The sequence below is a fragment of the Leptodactylus fuscus genome, chromosome 4 (genome assembly GCF_031893055.1).
Source record: "Leptodactylus fuscus isolate aLepFus1 chromosome 4, aLepFus1.hap2, whole genome shotgun sequence".
Classification (NCBI taxonomy): domain Eukaryota; kingdom Metazoa; phylum Chordata; class Amphibia; order Anura; family Leptodactylidae; genus Leptodactylus; species Leptodactylus fuscus.
The window spans coordinates 222105956-222127076 of record NC_134268.1 but is presented as its reverse complement, the minus strand read 5'-3'; the positions used below and the strand labels follow the sequence as shown (position 1 = coordinate 222127076).

The 21121-nt window shown below is 42.5% G+C and overlaps 1 protein-coding gene across 1 annotated transcript in view; it reads right to left on the bottom strand.

The window, feature by feature from the left end:
- Positions 1-21121, bottom strand: part of KIF9 (kinesin family member 9) — a 49411-nt gene that overhangs the window by 15589 nt on the left and 12701 nt on the right. Inside the window, exons 2-6 of the mRNA XM_075271836.1 lie at positions 10295-10394; positions 10036-10201; positions 9499-9605; positions 8785-9093; positions 8472-8564 (exon numbers count right to left, since the gene is read on the bottom strand). Coding sequence (XP_075127937.1) covers positions 8472-8564; positions 8785-9093; positions 9499-9605; positions 10036-10201; positions 10295-10390 — 771 coding nt within the window. The 5' untranslated portion in view covers positions 10391-10394. The remainder of the gene's footprint in view (positions 1-8471; positions 8565-8784; positions 9094-9498; positions 9606-10035; positions 10202-10294; positions 10395-21121) is intronic.

The window sequence follows — 21121 nt, the reverse complement described above, 5'->3', positions numbered from 1 at the left end:
ACGTATAATACTAGATGACCCCATATAGTATGATATTACACAGAGGGGGGGGCGCCACTGAGACGTATAATACTGAATTACCCCATATAGTATGATATTACACAGAGGGGGCGCCACTGAGACGTATAATACTAGATGACCCCATATAGTATGATATTACACAGAGGGGGCGCCACTGAGACGTATAAAACTTGATGACCCCATATAGTATGATATTACACAGAGGGGGCGCCACTGAGACGTATAATACTGAATTACCCCATATAGTATGATATTACACAGAGGGGGCGCCACTGAGACGTATAATACTGAATTACCCCATATAGTATGATATTACACAGAGGGGGCGCCACTGAGACGTATAATACTGAATTACCCCATATAGTATGATATAAGACAGAGGGGGCGCCACTGAGACGTATAATACTTGATGACCCCATATAGTATGATATTACACAGAGGGGGCGCCACTGAGACGTATAATACTAGATGACCCCATATAATATGATATTACACAGAGGGGGCGCCACTGAGACGTATAATACTAGATGACCCCATATAGTATGATATAAGACAGAGGGGGCGCCACTGAGACGTATAATACTGAATTACCCCATATAGTATGATATTACACAGAGGGGGCGCCACTGATACGTATAATACTAGATGACCCCATATAGTATGATATAAGACAGAGGGGGCGCCACTGATACGTATAATACTAGATGACCCCATATAGTATGATATAAGACAGAGGGGGCGCCACTGAGACGTATAATACTAGATGACCCCATATAGTATGATAGAACACAGAGGGGGCGCCACTGAGACGTATAATACTGAATTACCCCATATAGTATGATATTATACAGAGGGGGCGCCACTGATACGTATAATACTAGATGACCCAATATAGTATGATATAAGACAGAGGGGGCGCCACTGAGACGTATAATACTGAATTACCCCATATAGTATGATATTACACAGAGGGGGCGCCACTGATACGTATAATACTAGATGACCCCATATAGTATGATATAAGACAGAGGGGGCGCCACTGAGACGTATAATACTAGATGACCCCATATAGTATGATATAAGACAGAGGGGGCGCCACTGAGGCGTATAATACTAGATGACCCAATATAGTATGATATAAGACAGAGGGGGCGCCACTGAGACGTATAATACTGAATTACCCCATATAGTATGATATTACACAGAGGGGGCGCCACTGAGACGTATAATACTAGATGACCCAATATAGTATGATATAAGACAGAGGGGGCGCCACTGAGGCGTATAATACTTGATGACCCCATATAATATGATATTACACAGAGGGGGCGCCACTGAGACGTATAATACTGAATTACCCCATATAGTATGATATTACACAGAGGGGGCGCCACTGAGACGTATAATACTGAATTACCCCATATAGTATGATATTACACAGAGGGGGCGCCACTGATACGTATAATACTAGATGACCCCATATAATATGATATTATACAGAGGGGGCGCCACTGAGACGTATAATACTAGATGACCCCATATAGTATGATATTATACAGAGGGGGCGCCACTGAGACGTATAATACTGAATTACCCCATATAGTATGATATTACACAGAGGGGGCGCCACTGAGATGTATAATACTAGATGACCCCATATAGTATGATATTACACAGAGGGGGCGCCACTGAGATGTATAATACTGAATTACCCCATATAGTATGATATTACACAGAGGGGGCGCCACTGAGACGTATAATACTGAATTACCCCATATAATATGATATTACACAGAGGGGGCGCCACTGAGACGTATAATACTTGATGACCCCATATAGTATGATATTACACAGAGGGGGCGCCACTGAGACGTATAATACTGAATTACCCCATATAATATGATATTACACAGAGGGGGCGCCACTGAGACGTATAATACTAGATGACCCCATATAGTATGATATAAGACAGAGGGGGCGCCACTGAGACATATAATACTAGATGACCCCATATAGTATGATATAAGACAGAGGGGGCGCCACTGAGACGTATAATACTAGATGACCCCATATAGTATGATATTACACAGAGGGGGCGCCACTGAGACGTATAATACTAGATGACCCCATATAATATGATATTATACAGAGGGGGCGCCACTGAGACGTATAATACTGAATTACCCCATATAATATGATATTACACAGAGGGGGCGCCACTGAGACGTATAATACTAGATGACCCCATATAGTATGATATAAGACAGAGGGGGCGCCACTGAGACGTATAATACTAGATGACCCCATATAATATGATATTATACAGAGGGGGCGCCACTGAGACGTATAATACTGAATTACCCCATATAGTATGATATTACACAGAGGGGGCGCCACTGAGACGTATAATACTAGATGACCCCACATAGTATGATATTACACAGAGGGGGCGCCACTGAGACGTATAATACTGAATTACCCCATATAGTATGATATTACACAGAGGGGGCGCCACTGAGACGTATAATACTAGATGACCCCATATAATATGATATTATACAGAGGGGGCGCCACTGAGACGTATAATACTAGATGACCCCATATAATATGATATTACACAGAGGGGGCGCCACTGAGACGTATAATACTAGATGACCCCCATATAGTATGATATTACACAGAGGGGGCGCCACTGAGACGTATAATACTAGATGACCCCATATAATATGATATTATACAGAGGGGGCGCCACTGAGACGTATAATACTGAATTACCCCATATAGTATGATATTACACAGAGGGGGCGCCACTGAGACGTATAATACTAGATGACCCCACATAGTATGATATTACACAGAGGGGGCGCCACTGAGACGTATAATACTGAATTACCCCATATAGTATGATATTACACAGAGGGGGCGCCACTGATACGTATAATACTAGATGACCCCATATAGTATGATATAAGACAGAGGGGGCGCCACTGAGGCGTATAATACTGAATTACCCCATATAGTATGATATTACACAGAGGGGGCGCCACTGAGACGTATAATACTAGATGACCCCATATAATATGATATTATACAGAGGGGGCGCCACTGAGGCGTATAATACTGAATTACCCCATATAGTATGATATTACACAGAGGGGGCGCCACTGAGACGTATAATACATGATGACCCCATATAGTATGATATTACACAGAGGGGGCGCCACTGAGACGTATAATACTGAATTACCCCATATAGTATGATATTATACAGAGGGGGCGCCACTGAGACGTATAATACTAGATGACCCCATATAATATGATATTATACAGAGGGGGCGCCACTGAGACGTATAATACTTGATGACCCCATATAGTATGATATTACACAGAGGGGGGGCGCCACTGAGACGTATAATACTGAATTACCCCATATAGTATGATATTATACAGAGGGGGCGCCACTGATACGTATAATACTAGATGACCCAATATAGTATGATATAAGACAGAGGGGGCGCCACTGAGGCGTATAATACTAGATGACCCCATATAATATGATATTATACAGAGGGGGCGCCACTGAGACGTATAATACTAGATGACCCCATATAGTATGATATAACACAGAGGGGGCGCCACTGAGATGTATAATACATGATGACCCCATATAGTATGATATTACACAGAGGGGGCGCCACTGAGACGTATAATACTGAATTACCCCATATAATATGATATTACACAGAGGGGGCGCCACTGAGACGTATAATACTAGATGACCCCATATAGTATGATATAAGACAGAGGGGGCGCCACTGAGGCGTATAATACTAGATGACCCAATATAGTATGATATAAGACAGAGGGGGCGCCACTGAGGCGTATAATACTAGATGACCCCATATAATATGATATTACACAGAGGGGGCGCCACTGAGACGTATAATACTAGATGACCCCATATAATATGATATTATACAGAGGGGGCGCCACTGAGATGTATAATACTTGATGACCCCATATAGTATGATATTACACAGAGGGGGCGCCACTGAGACGTATAATACTAGATGACCCCATATAGTATGATATTATACAGAGGGGGCGCCACTGAGACGTATAATACTAGATGACCCCATATAGTATGATATTACACAGAGGGGGCGCCACTGAGACGTATAATACTAGATGACCCCATATAATATGATATTATACAGAGGGGGCGCCACAGAGACGTATAATACTGAATTACCTCATATAGTATGATATTACACAGAGGGGGCGCCACTGAGATGTATAATACTAGATGACCCCATATAATATGATATTATACAGAGGGGGCGCCACTGAGACGTATAATACTAGATGACCCCACATAGTATGATATTACACAGAGGGGGCGCCACTGAGACGTATAATACTGAATTACCCCATATAGTATGATATTACACAGAGGGGGCGCCACTGATACGTATAATACTAGATGACCCCATATAGTATGATATAAGACAGAGGGGGCGCCACTGAGGCGTATAATACTGAATTACCCCATATAGTATGATATTACACAGAGGGGGCGCCACTGAGATGTATAATACTAGATGACCCCATATAATATGATATTATACAGAGGGGGCGCCACTGAGACGTATAATACATGATGACCCCATATAGTATGATATTACACAGAGGGGGCGCCACTGAGACGTATAATACTGAATTACCCCATATAGTATGATATTATACAGAGGGGGCGCCACTGAGACGTATAATACTAGATGACCCCATATAATATGATATTATACAGAGGGGGCGCCACTGAGACGTATAATACTTGATGACCCCATATAGTATGATATTACACAGAGGGGGGGCGCCACTGAGACGTATAATACTGAATTACCCCATATAGTATGATATTATACAGAGGGGGCGCCACTGATACGTATAATACTAGATGACCCAATATAGTATGATATAAGACAGAGGGGGCGCCACTGAGGCGTATAATACTAGATGACCCCATATAATATGATATTATACAGAGGGGGCGCCACTGAGACGTATAATACTAGATGACCCCATATAGTATGATATAACACAGAGGGGGCGCCACTGAGATGTATAATACTTGATGACCCCATATAGTATGATATTACACAGAGGGTGCGCCACTGAGACGTATAATACTAGATGACCCCATATAGTATGATATTATACAGAGGGGGCGCCACTGAGACGTATAATACTGAATTACCCCATATAGTATGATATTACACAGAGGGGGCGCCACTGAGATGTATAATACTAGATGACCCCATATAGTATGATATTACACAGAGGGGGCGCCACTGAGACGTATAATACTGAATTACCCCATATAATATGATATTACACAGAGGGGGCGCCACTGAGACGTATAATACTAGATGACCCCATATAGTATGATATAAGACAGAGGGGGCGCCACTGAGACGTATAATACTAGATGACCCCATATAGTATGATATTACACAGAGGGGGCGCCACTGAGACGTATAATACTGAATTACCCCATATAGTATGATATTACACAGAGGGGGCGCCACTGAGATGTATAATACTAGAGGACCCCATATAATATGATATTATACAGAGGGGGCGCCACTGAGACGTATAATACTAGATGACCCCATATAGTATGATATTACACAGAGGGGGCGCCACTGAGACGTATAATACTAGATGACCCCATATAGTATGATATAAGACAGAGGGGGCGCCACTGAGGCGTATAATACTGAATTACCCCATATAGTATAATATTACACAGAGGGGGCGCCACTGAGATGTATAATACTAGATGACCCCATATAATATGATATTATACAGAGGGGGCGCCACTGAGACGTATAATACATGATGACCCCATATAGTATGATATTACACAGAGGGGGCGCCACTGAGACGTATAATACTGAATTACCCCATATAGTATGATATTATACAGAGGGGGCGCCACTGAGACGTATAATACTACATGACCCCATATAGTATGATATTATACAGAGGGGGCGCCACTGAGACGTATAATACTGAATTACCCCATATAGTATGATATTATACAAAGGGGGCGCCACTGATACGTATAATACTAGATGACCCCATATAATATGATATTATACAGAGGGGGCGCCACTGAGACGTATAATACTAGATGACCCCATATAATATGATATTATACAGAGGGGGCGCCACTGAGACGTATAATACTTGATGACCCCATATAGTATGATATTATACAGAGGGGGCGCCACTGAGACGTATAATACTGAATTACCCCATATAGTATGATATTACGCAGAGGGGGCGCCACTGAGATGTATAATACTAGATGACCCCATATAATATGATATTATACAGAGGGGGCGCCACTGAGACGTATAATACTAGATGACCCCATATAATATGATATTATACAGAGGGGGCGCCACTGAGACGTATAATACTAGATGACCCCATATAATATGATATTATACAGAGGGGGCGCCACTGAGACGTATAATACTTGATGACCCCATATAGTATGATATTATACAGAGGGGGCGCCACTGAGACGTATAATACTGAATTACCCCATATAGTATGATATTACACAGAGGGGGCGCCACTGAGACGTATAATACTGAATTACCCCATATAGTATGATATTACACAGAGGGGGCGCCACTGAGACGTATAATACTAGATGACCCCATATAATATGATATTATACAGAGGGGGCGCCACTGAGACGTATAATACTGAATTACCCCATATAGTATGATATTACACAGAGGGGGCGCCACTGAGACGTATAATACTGAATTACCCCATATAGTATGATATTACACAGAGGGGGCGCCACTGATACGTATAATACTAGATGACCCCATATAGTATGATATAAGACAGAGGGGGCGCCACTGAGGCGTATAATACTTGATGACCCCATATAGTATGATATTACACAGAGGGGGCGCCACTGAGACGTATAATACTAGATGACCCCATATAGTATGATATTACACAGAGGGGGCGCCACTGAGACGTATAATACTGAATTACCCCATATAGTATGATATTACACAGAGGGGGCGCCACTGAGACGTATAATACTAGATGACCCCATATAGTATGATATTACACAGAGGGGGCGCCACTGATACGTATAATACTAGATGACCCCATATAGTATGATATAAGACAGAGGGGGCGCCACTGAGACGTATAATACTAGATGACCCCATATAGTATGATATAAGACAGAGGGGGCGCCACTGAGACGTATAATACTAGATGACCCCATATAGTATGATATTACACAGAGGGGGCGCCACTGAGACGTATAATACTGAATTACCCCATATAGTATGATATTACACAGAGGGGGCGCCACTGAGACATATAATACTAGATGACCCCATATAGTATGATATTACACAGAGGGGGCGCCACTGATACGTATAATACTAGATGACCCCATATAGTATGATATTACACAGAGGGGGCGCCACTGATACGTATAATACTAGATGACCCCATATAGTATGATATTACACAGAGGGGGCGCCACTGATACGTATAATACTAGATGACCCCATATAGTATGATATTACACAGAGGGGGCGCCACTGATACGTATAATACTAGATGACCCCATATAGTATGATATTACACAGAGGGGGCGCCACTGAGACGTATAATACTGAATTACCCCATATAGTATAATATTACACAGAGGGGGCGCCACTGAGACGTATAATACTGAATTACCCCATACAGTATGATGTTACACAGAGGGGGCGCCACTGAGACGTTAGTAGTAGATGAGCCCATATAGTATGATATTACACAGAGGGGGCGCCACTGAGGCGTATAGTACTAGATGACCCCATATAGTATGGTATAACACAGAGGGGGCGCCACTGAGACGTATAATACTAGATGACCCCATATAATATGATATTACACAGAGGGGGCGCCACTGAGACGTATAATACTAGATGACCCATATTACATAGAGGGGGCGCCACTGAGACGTATAATACTAGATGACCCCATATAGTATGGTATAACACAGAGGGGGCGCCACTGAGACGTATAATACTAGATGACCCCATATAGTATGGTATAACACAGAGGGGGCGCCACTGAGACGTATAATACTAGATGACCCCATATAGTATGGTATAACACAGAGGGGGCGCCACTGAGACGTATAATACTAGATGACCCCATATAATATGATATTACACAGAGGGGGCGCCACTGAGACGTATAATACTAGATGACCCATATTACATAGAGGAGGCGCCACTGAGACGTCCAGGACGTGTGCAGCAGAAGCTTGGTCAGACAATGCAGCCGCAGCTTTATATAGAACCAGTGCAGAGGGGTTCCCTATACCTCCCGCCTCCTCCGGTACTCACCCCGGTTTTGCCGAGACGCTCAGAGCCCGCCAGGTCCACCAGGTTAATCTTTGACACCGTGTATTTAGCATTGGAGAAAGTCCTAGAATGGGACTGGAAAATAACAGGTTAATTAACCGATTCACTGCCACGGGCACGGCGCTGACTTGTTATAGTGGAAGACCTGGTGATACCCAGGATGAGAGGTCAGCCAAATAGTGTTATCAGTGAGTTAGTAAGGGGTTAATGGGTATGAAACATGACAGCAGCTCTGGCAGTGACTGGAGTATATGATATGATGTCGGGGCAGTGGAGTTCTCCTTGAAGTCCTCACCTCTAGATGAATGGTAAATATGCAGTGAGATCTGGAGGAGTTCTTGTTCAGGGTGTGCGAGCCGATGATTCTGTTGGTCTCGCCCTCAAACAGCAGGTTCAGGGCGCGCTCCTCGTCCCCAACATGATGGAGTGACAGCCCCTTCACCGTCACCCCCTGGGGGTCATCCACTATGGCCATCTGAGCGTCGCAGGCTGGGACGTCCGGCAGTGTGGACAGGAGGTCGAAGAGGGTCTCATTGTAGATCTCCAGGTACGAGACCCGCACGCTCACGCTCCGCTCGCTCTGCTCCGCTATCTCTTTAAATACCTGTGAGATGGAAGGGAAATAAATCCAAAGGGATAACGTCTGCTCCAGTCACAGCCAGAGCTGCAGTCAGAAAACATTCAGGCTACTTCATTCTAAATCTTATCTTACACTGCAGTCACATCCAAAGCTGCGGTTCGAATTCTGCCATTACATCACAGCTTTATATTTGGTGACTGGTTTCCATTGAATGCAGATTTTGCTGTAACTCAGATCAGTTGGCTCAGGCGTGTGCTTGGTGCTCTGCTGTAGAGCATTGTGAGAGATGTAGTGTGCACATCATACAGGGTCACTACAATATGGCCGCTCGGCCGGAGATCCCGGTCAGTCCAGGTATGTGAGAGTCATATAATCCAAATACAAGCAGGAGTGTCACTGCAGCTCTGGATGTGACTAGTGTAATGGTACCTGCTGCAGGGCTCTGGGGATGATGCCGCGGTTCTTGTAGTTCTCCGTCGCGCCGGTGATTGTGTGAGTCTTCCCTGCTCCAGTCTGTCCATAACACATGATAGTACCTGGCGGGAGACCGAAAAGTCACCGACACCGCACAGATGAAAGGGTTAACAAGAGGAAACCGCCAAATATCATACACTGTATATACCGCTGGTCACCAGAAACTGTACATTGTATATACCGCCGGTCACTGTACACTGTATATACCACTGGTCACCAGTAACTGTACACTGTATATACCACTGGTCACCAGTAACTGTACACTGTATATACCGCTGATAACAACTAACTGTACATTCTATATACCGCCGGTCACCACTAACTGTACGATGTATGTACTGCCGGCCACTGTACACTGTATATATCGCTGGTCACCAGAAACTGTACATTGTATATACCGCTGGTCACTGTGCACTGTATATACCGCTAGTCATCACTAACTGTATACCACTGGGTACAGCACAATGTACATGCCGCTGTCACATTACTCACCATTGTAACCTTGTAGAGCGCGAGACACGACAGATTTGGCCACTGTGTCATATACAGAACCCTGAGACACATTGTGAAGAATCCCGTCCACTGAAAATGACCAATCATATCGCTTGTTATTGACCACCCCGAGCCGCTCATCCTTCCTGAGGTGAATGTCTATGACCTGCAGAGAACACACACACATATATATATATACTGTATATACACACACAGTTACTATAGTGACCAGGGGCAAGACAAAAATCATCCTCCTTACCTTACTATCCTCCCCAAGTCTGATAACTTCTTGTGCAAAATGAGGAGAGGGTCTGATACGGACAAACACTCGCACATCACTACTGCCAGCACTCATGTCTCTGCACAGGGATAGATACACAAACAGTACAATACTCAATCTATATTATACTCCAGAGCTGCGCTCACTATTCTGCTGGTACAGTCACTGTGTACATACATTACATTACTTATCCTGTATTATACTCCAGAGCTGCACTCACTATTCTGCTGGTGCAGTCACTGTGTACATACATTACATTACTTATCCTGTATTATACCCCAGAGCTGCGCTCACTATTCTGCTGGTACAGTCACTGTGTACATACATTACATTACTTATCCGGTATTATACCCCAGAGCTGCGCTCACTATTCTGCTGGTACAGTCACTGTGTACATACATTACTTATCCTGTATTATACTCCAGAGCTGCGCTCACTATTCTGCTGGTACAGTCACTGTGTACATAAATTACATTACTTATCCTGTATTATACCCCAGAGCTGCGCTCACTATTCTGCTGGTGCAGTCACTGTGTACATACATTACATTACTTATCCTGTATTATACTCCAGAGCTGCACTCACTATTCTGCTGGTGCAGTCACTGTGTACATACATTACATTACTTATCCTGTATTATACTCCAGAGCTGCGCTCACTATTCTGCTGGTGCAGTCACTGTGTACATACATTACATTACTTATCTTGTATTATACTCCAGAGCTGCGCTCACTATTCTGCTGGTGCAATCTCTGTGTACACACATTACATTACTTATCCTGTATTATACTCCAGAGCTGCACTCACTATTCTGCTGGTGAAGTCACTGTGTACATACATTACATTACTTATCCTGTATTATACTCCGGAGCTGCGCTCACTATTCTGCTGGTACAGTCACTTTGTACATACATTACATTACTTATCCTGTATTATACTCCAGAGCTGCGCTCACTATTCTGCTGGTGCAGTCACTGTGTACATACATTACTTATCCTGTATAATACTCCAGAGCTGCGCTCACTATTCTGCTAGTACAGTCGCTGTGTACATACATTACATTACTTATCCTGTATTATACTCCAGAGCTGCACTCACGATTCTGCTGGTACAGTCACTTTGTACATACATTACATTACTTATCCTGTATTATACTCCAGAGCTGCGCTCACTATTCTGCTGGTGCAGTCACTGTGTACATACATTACATTACTTATCCTGTATTATACTCCAGAGCTGCGCTCACTATTCTGCTGGTGCAGTCACTGTGTACATACATTACATTACTTATCCTGTATTATACTCCAGAGCTGCGCTCACTATTCTGCTGGTACAGTCACTGTGTACATACATTACAAATACTTATCCTGTATTATACTCCAGAGCTGCGCTCACTATTCTGCTGGTACGGTCACTGTGTACATACATTACATTACTTATCCTGTATTATACTCCAGAGCTGCGCTCACAATTCTGCTGGTACAGACACTGTGTACATACATTACATTACTTATCTTGTATTATACTCCAGAGCTGCGCTCACTATTCTGATGGTGCAATCTCTGTGTACACACATTACATTACTTATCCTGTATTATACTCCAGAGCTGCACTCACTATTCTGCTGGTGAAGTCACTGTGTACATACATTACATTACTTATCCTGTATTATACTCCGGAGCTGCGCTCACTATTCTGCTGGTACAGTCACTTTGTACATACATTACATTACTTATCCTGTATTATACTCCAGAGCTGCGCTCACTATTCTGCTGGTGCAGTCACTGTGTACATACATTACTTATCCTGTATTATACTCCAGAGCTGCGCTCACTATTCTGCTAGTACAGTCGCTGTGTACATACATTACATTACTTATCCTGTATTATACTCCAGAGCTGCACTCACTATTCTGCTGGTACAGTCACTTTGTACATACATTACATTACTTATCCTGTATTATACTCCAGAGCTGCGCTCACTATTCTGCTGGTGCAGTCACTGTGTACATACATTACATTACTTATCCTGTATTATACTCCAGAGCTGCGCTCACTATTCTGCTGGTGCAGTCACTGTGTACATACATTATATTACTTAGCCTGTATTATACTCCAGAGCTGCGCTCACTATTCTGCTGGTGCAGTCAATGTGTACATACACTACAAATACTTATCCTGTATTATACTCCAGAGCTGCGCTCACTATTCTGCTGGTACGGTCACTGTGTACATACATTACATTACTTATCCTGTATTATACTCCAGAGCTGCGCTCACAATTCTACTGGTACAGACACTGTGTACATACATTACATTACTTATCCTGAATTATACTCCAGAGCTGCACTCACTATTCTGCTGGTGCAGTCACTGTGTACATACATTACATTACTTAGGGTGCATGCACACTACGTAACGCCGGGCGTGTATGAGAGCCGTACACGCCGGCGTTACAGCAGGGCTGCCGAGCACTTCCCATTCACTTCAATGGGAGCGCTCGTAAACGCCGCTGTTACGAGCGCTCCCATTGAAGTGAATGGGAAGTGCTCGGCAGCCCTGCTGTAACGCTGGCGTGTACGGCTCTCATACACGCCCGGCGTTACGTAGTGTGCATGCACCCTTATCCTGTATTATACTCCAGAGCTGCGCTCACTATTCTGCAGTCACTGTGTACATACATTACATTACTTATCCTGTATTATACTCCAGAGCTGCACTCACTATTCTGCTGGTACAGTCACTGTGTACATACATTACATTACTTATCCTGTATTATACTCCAGAGCTGCACTCACTATTCTGCTGGTGCAGTCACTGTGTACATAAATTACATTAGTTATCCTGTATTATACTCCAGAGCTGCACTCACTATTCTGCTGGTACAGTCACTGTGTACATACATTACACTACTTATCCTGTATTATACTCCAGAGCTACGCTCACTATTCTGCTAGTGTAGTCACTGTGTACTTACATTACATTACTCATCCTGTATTATACTCCAGAGCTGCGCTCACTATTCTGCTGGTGCAGTCACTGTGTACTTACATTACAATACTCATCCTGTATTATACTCCAGAGCTGCGCTCACTATTCTGCTGGTGCAGTCACTGTGTACATACATTATATTACTTATCCTGTATTATACTGCAGAGCTGCGCTCACTATTCTGCTGGTGCAGTCACTGTGTACATACATTACATTACTTATCCTGTATTATACTCCAGAGCTGCGCTCACTATTCTGCCGGTACAGTCACTGTGTACATACATTAAATTACTTATCCTGTATTATACTCCAGAGCTGCGCTCACTATTCTGCTACTACAGTCACTGTGTACATACATTACATTACTTATCCTGTATTATACTCCAGAGCTGCGCTCACTATTCTGCTGGTACAGTCACTGTGTACATACATTACATTACTTATCCTGTATTATACTCCAGAGCTGTGCTCACTATTCTGCTGGTGCAGTCACTGTGTACATACATTACATTACTTATCCTGTATTATACTCCAGAGCTGCACTCACTATTCTGCTGGTACAGTCACTGTGTACATACATTACTTATCCTGTATTATACTCCAGAGCTGCACTCACTATTCTGCTGGTGCAGTCACTGTGTACATACATTACATTACTTATCCTGTATTATACTCCAGAGCTGCGCTCACTATTCTGCAGTCACTGTGTACATACATTACATTACTTATCCTGTATTATACTCCAGAGCTGCACTCACTATTCTGCTGGTACAGTCACTGTGTACATACATTACATTACTTATCCTGTATTATACTCCAGAGGTACGCTCACTATTCTGCTAGTGTAGTCACTGTGTACTTACATTACATTACTCATCCTGTATTATACTCCAGAGCTGCGCTCACTATTCTGCTGGTGCAGTCACTGTGTACTTACATTACAATACTCATCCTGTATTATACTCCAGAGCTGCGCTCACTATTCTGCTGGTGCAGTCACTGTGTACATACATTATATTACTTATCCTGTATTATACTGCAGAGCTGCGCTCACTATTCTGCTGGTGCAGTCACTGTGTACATACATTACATTACTTATCCTGTATTATACTCCAGAGCTGCGCTCACTATTCTGCCGGTACAGTCACTGTGTACATACATTAAATTACTTATCCTGTATTATACTCCAGAGCTGCGCTCACTATTCTGCTAGTACAGTCACTGTGTACATACATTACATTACTTATCCTGTATTATACTCCAGAGCTGCGCTCACTATTCTGCTGGTACAGTCACTGTGTACATACATTACATTACTTATCCTGTATTATACTCCAGAGCTGTGCTCACTATTCTGCTGGTGCAGTCACTGTGTACATACATTACATTACTTATCCTGTATTATACTCCAGAGCTGCACTCACTATTCTGCTGGTACAGTCACTGTGTACATACATTACTTATCCTGTATTATACTCCAGAGCTGCACTCACTATTCTGCTGGTGCAGTCACTGTGTACATACATTACATTACTTATCCTGTATTATACTCCAGAGCTGCGCTCACTATTCTGCAGTCACTGTGTACATACATTACATTACTTATCCTGTATTATACTCCAGAGCTGCACTCACTATTCTGCTGGTACAGTCACTGTGTACATACATTACATTACTTATCCTGTATTATACTCCAGAGCTGCGCTCACTATTCTGCTAGTACAGTCACTGTGTACATACATTACATTACTTATCCTGTATTATACTCCAGAGCTGTGCTCACTATTCTGCTGGTGCAGTCACTGTGTACATACATTACATTACTTATCCTGTATTATACTCCAGAGCTGCACTCACTATTCTGCTGGTACAGTCACTGTGTACATACATTACATTACTTATCCTGTATTATACTCCAGAGCTGTGCTCACTATTCTGCTGGTGCAGTCACTGTGTACATACATTACATTACTTATCCTGTATTATACTCCAGAGCTGCACTCACTATTCTGCTGGTGCAGTCACTGTGTACATACATTACATTACTTATCCTGTATTATACTCCAGAGCTGCGCTCACTATTCTGCAGTCACTGTGTACATACATTACATTACTTATCCTGTATTATACTCCAAAACTGCACTCACTATTCTGCAGTCACTGTGTACATACATTACATTACTTATCCTGTATTATACTCCAGAGCTGCCCTCACTATTCTGCTGGTGCAGTCACTATGTACATACATTACATTACTTATCCTGTATTATACTCCAGAGCTGCGCTCACTATTCTGCTGGTACAGTCACTGTGTACATACATTACATTACTTATCCTGTATTATACACCAGAGCTGCACTCACTATTCTGCTGGTGCAGTCACTGTGTACATACATTACATTACTTATCCTGTATTATACTCCAGAGCTGCGCTCACTATTCTGCAGTGACTGTGTACATACATTACATTACTTATCCTGTATTATACTCCAGAGCTGCGCTCACTATTCTGCAGTCACTGTGTACATACATTACATTACTTATCCTGTATTATACTCCAGAGCTGCCCTCACTATTCTGCTGGTGCAGTCACTGTGTACATACATTACATTACTTATCCTGTATTATACTCCAGAGCTGCGCTCACTATTCTGCTGGTACAGTCACTGTGTACATACATTACATTACTTATCCTGTATTATACTCCAGAGCTGCGCTCACTATTCTGCTGGTGCAGTCACTGTGTACATACATTACATTACTTATCCTGTATTATACTCCAGAGCTGCGCTCACTATTCTGCTGGTACAGTCACTGTGTACATACATTACATTACTTATACTGTATTATACTCCAGAGCTGCGCTCACTATTCTGCTGGTACAGTCACTGTGTACATACATTACATTACTTATCCTGTATTATACTCCAGAGCTGCGCTCACTATTCTGCTGGTACAGTCACTGTGTACATACATTACATTACTTATCCTGTATTATACTCCAGAGCTGCGCTCACTATTCTGCTGGTACAGTCACTGTGTACATACATTACATTACTTATCCTGTATTATACTCCAGAGCTGCCCTCACTATTCTGCTGGTGAAGTCACTGTGTACATACATTACATTACTTATCCTGTATTATACTCCAGAGCTGCGCTCACTATTCTGCTGGTACAGTCACTGTGTACATACATTACATTACTTATCCTGTATTATACTCCAGAGCTGCGCTCACTATTCTGCTGGTACAGTCACTGTGTACATACATTACATTACTTATCCTGTATTATACTCCAGAGCTGCGCTCACTATTCTGCTGGTACAGTCACTGTGTACATACATTACATTACTTATCCTGTATTATACTCCAGAGCTGCGCTCACTATTCTGCTGGTACAGTCACTGTGTACATACATTACATTACTTATCCTGTATTATACTCCAGAGCTGCGCTCACTATTCTGCTGGTACAGTCACTGTGTACATACATTACATTACTTATCCTGTATTATACTCCAGAGCTGCGCTCACTATTCTGCTGGTACAGTCACTGTGTACATACATTACATTACTTATCCTGTATTATACTCCAGAGCTGCGCTCACAATTCTGCTGGTGCAGTCATTGTGTACATACATTACATTACTTATCCTGTATTATACTCCAGAGCTGCGCTCACTATTCTGCTGGTACAGTCACTGTGTACATACATTACATTATTTATCCTGTATTATACTCCAGAGCTGCGCTCACTATTCTGCAGTCACTGTGTACATACATTACATTACTTATCCTGTATTATACTCCAGAGCTGCGCTCACTATTCTGCAGTCACTGTGTACATACATTACATTACTTATCCTGTATTATACTCCAGAGCTGCCCTCACTATTCTGCTGGTGCAGTCACTGTGTACATACATTACATTACTTATCCTGTATTATACTCCAGAGCTGCACTCACTATTCTGCTGGTACAGTCACTGTGTACATACATTACATTACTTATCCTGTATTATACTCCAGAGCTGCACTCACTATTCTGCTGGTGCAGTCACTGTGTACATACATTACATTACTTATCCTGTATTATACTCCAGAGCTGCGCTCACTATTCTGCAGTCACTGTGTACATACATTACATTACTTATCCTGTATTATACTCCAGAGCTGCCCTCACTATTCTGCTGGTGAAGTCACTGTGTACATACATTACATTACTTATCCTGTATTATACTCCGGAGCTGCGCTCACTATTCTGCTGGTACAGTCACTGTGTACATACATTACATTACTTATCCTGTATTATACTCCAGAGCTGCGCTCACTATTCTGCTGGTGCAGTCACTGTGTATATACATTACATTACTTATCCTGTATTATACTCCAGAGCTGCGCTCACTATTCTGCTGGTACAGTCACTGTGCACATACATTACATTACTTATCCTGTATTATACTCCAGAGCTGCGCTCACTATTCTGCTGGTGCAGTCACTGTGTATATACATTACATTACTTATCCTGTATTATACTCCAGAGCTGCGCTCACTATTCTGCTGGTACAGTCACTGTGCACATACATTACTTATCCTGTATTACACTCCAGAGCTGCGCTCACTATTCTGCTGGTACGGTCACTGTGTACATACATTACATTACTTATCCTGTATTATACTCCAGAGCTGCGCTCACAATTCTACTGGTACAGACACTGTGTACATACATTACATTACTTATCCTGAATTATACTCCAGAGCTGCACTCACTATTCTGCTGGTGCAGTCACTGTGTACATACATTACATTACTTAGGGTGCATGCACACTACGTAACGCCGGGCGTGTATGAGAGCCGTACACGCCGGCGTTACAGCAGGGCTGCCGAGCACTTCCCATTCACTTCAATGGGAGCGCTCGTAAACGCCGCTGTTACGAGCGCTCCCATTGAAGTGAATGGGAAGTGCTCGGCAGCCCTGCTGTAACGCCGGCGTGTACGGCTCTCATACACGCCCGGCGTTACGTAGTGTGCATGCACCCTTATCCTGTATTATACTCCAGAGCTGCGCTCACTATTCTGCAGTCACTGTGTACATACATTACATTACTTATCCTGTATTATACTTTAGAGCTGCACTCACTATTCTGCTGGTACAGTCACTGTGTACATACATTACATTACTTATCCTGTATTATACTCCAGAGCTGCACTCACTATTCTGCTGGTGCAGTCACTGTGTACATAAATTACATTAGTTATCCTGTATTATACTCCAGAGCTGCACTCACTATTCTGCTGGTACAGTCACTGTGTACATACATTACACTACTTATCCTGTATTATACTCCAGAGCTACGCTCACTATTCTGCTAGTGTAGTCACTGTGTACTTACATTACATTACTCATCCTGTATTATACTCCAGAGCTGTGCTCACTATTCTGCTGGTACAGTCACTGTGTACACACATTACATTACTTATCCTGTATTATACTCCAGAGCTGCGCTCACTATTCTGCTGGTACAGTCACTGTGTACTTACATTACAATACTCATCCTGTATTATACTCCAGAGCTGCGCTCACTATTCTGCTGGTGCAGTCACTGTGTACATACATTATATTACTTATCCTGTATTATACTGCAGAGCTGCGCTCACTATTCTGCTGGTGCAGTCACTGTGTACATACATTACATTACTTATCCTGTATTATACTCCAGAGCTGCGCTCACTATTCTGCCGGTACAGTCACTGTGTACATACATTAAATTACTTATCCTGTATTATACTCCAGAGCTGCGCTCACTATTCTGCTAGTACAGTCACTGTGTACATACATTACATTACTTATCCTGTATTATACTCCAGAGCTGCGCTCACTATTCTGCTGGTACAGTCACTGTGTACATACATTACATTACTTATCCTGTATTATACTCCAGAGCTGTGCTCACTATTCTGCTGGTGCAGTCACTGTGTACATACATTACATTACTTATCCTGTATTATACTCCAGAGCTGCACTCACTATTCTGCTGGTACAGTCACTGTGTACATACATTACTTATCCTGTATTATACTCCAGAGCTGCACTCACTATTCTGCTGGGGCAGTCACTGTGTACATACATTACATTACTTATCCTGTATTATACTCCAGAGCTGCGATCACTATTCTGCAGTCACTTTGTACATACATTACATTACTTATCCTGTATTATACTCCAGAGCTGCGCTCACTATTCTGCTAGTACAGTCACTGTGTACATACATTACATTACTTATCCTGTATTATACTCCAGAGCTGTGCTCACTATTCTGCTGGTGCAGTCACTGTGTACATACATTACATTACTTATCCTGTATTATACTCCAGAGCTGTGCTCACTATTCTGCTGGTACAGTCACTGTGTACATACATTACATTACTTATCCTGTATTATACTCCAGAGCTGCACTCACTATTCTGCTGGTGCAGTCACTGTGTACATACATTACATTACTTATCCTGTATTATACTCCAGAGCTGCGCTCACTATTCTGCAGTCACTGTGTACATACATTACATTACTTATCCTGTATTATACTCCAAAACTGCACTCACTATTCTGCAGTCACTGTGTACATACATTACATTACTTATCCTGTATTATACTCCAGAGCTGCCCTCACTATTCTGCTGGTGCAGTCACTATGTACATACATTACATTACTTATCCTGTATTATACTCCAGAGCTGCGCTCACTATTCTGCTGGTACAGTCACTGTGTACATACATTACATTACTTATCCTGTATTATACTCCAGAGCTGCACTCACTATTCTGCTGGTGCAGTCACTGTGTACATACATTACATTACTTATCCTGTATTATACTCCAGAGCTGCGCTCACTATTCTGCAGTCACTGTGTACATACATTACATTACTTATCCTGTATTATACTCCAGAGCTGCGCTCACTATTCTGCAGTCACTGTGTACATACATTACATTACTTATCCTGTATTATACTCCAGAGCTGCCCTCACTATTCTGCTGGTGCAGTCACTGTGTACATACATTACATTACTTATCCTGTATTATACTCCAGAGCTGCGCTCACTATTCTGCTGGTACAGTCACTGTGTACATACATTACATTACTTATCCTGTATTATACTCCAGAGCTGCGCTCACTATTCTGCTGGTACAGTCACTGTGTACATACATTACATTACTTATCCTGTATTATACTCCAGAGCTGCGCTCACTATTCTGCTGGTACAGTCACTGTGTACATACATTACATTACTTATCCTGTATTATACTCCAGAGCTGCGCTCACTATTCTGCTGGTACAGTCACTGTGTACATACATTACATTACTTATCCTGTATTATACTCCAGAGCTGCGCTCACTATTCTGCTGGTACAGTCACTGTGTACATACATTACATTACTTATCCTGTATTATACTCCAGAGCTGCGCTCACTATTCTGCTGGTACAGTCACTGTGTACATACATTACATTACTTATCCTGTATTATACTCCAGAGCTGCGCTCACTATTCTGCTGGTACAGTCACTGTGTACATACATTACATTACTTATCCTGTATTATACTCCAGAGCTGCGCTCACAATTCTGCTGGTGCAGTCATTGTGTACATACATTACATTACTTATCCTGTATTATACTCCAGAGCTGCGCTCACTATTCTGCTGGTACAGTCACTGTGTACATACATTACATTATTTATCCTGTATTATACTCCAGAGCTGCGCTCACTATTCTGCAGTCACTGTGTACATACATTACATTACTTATCCTGTATT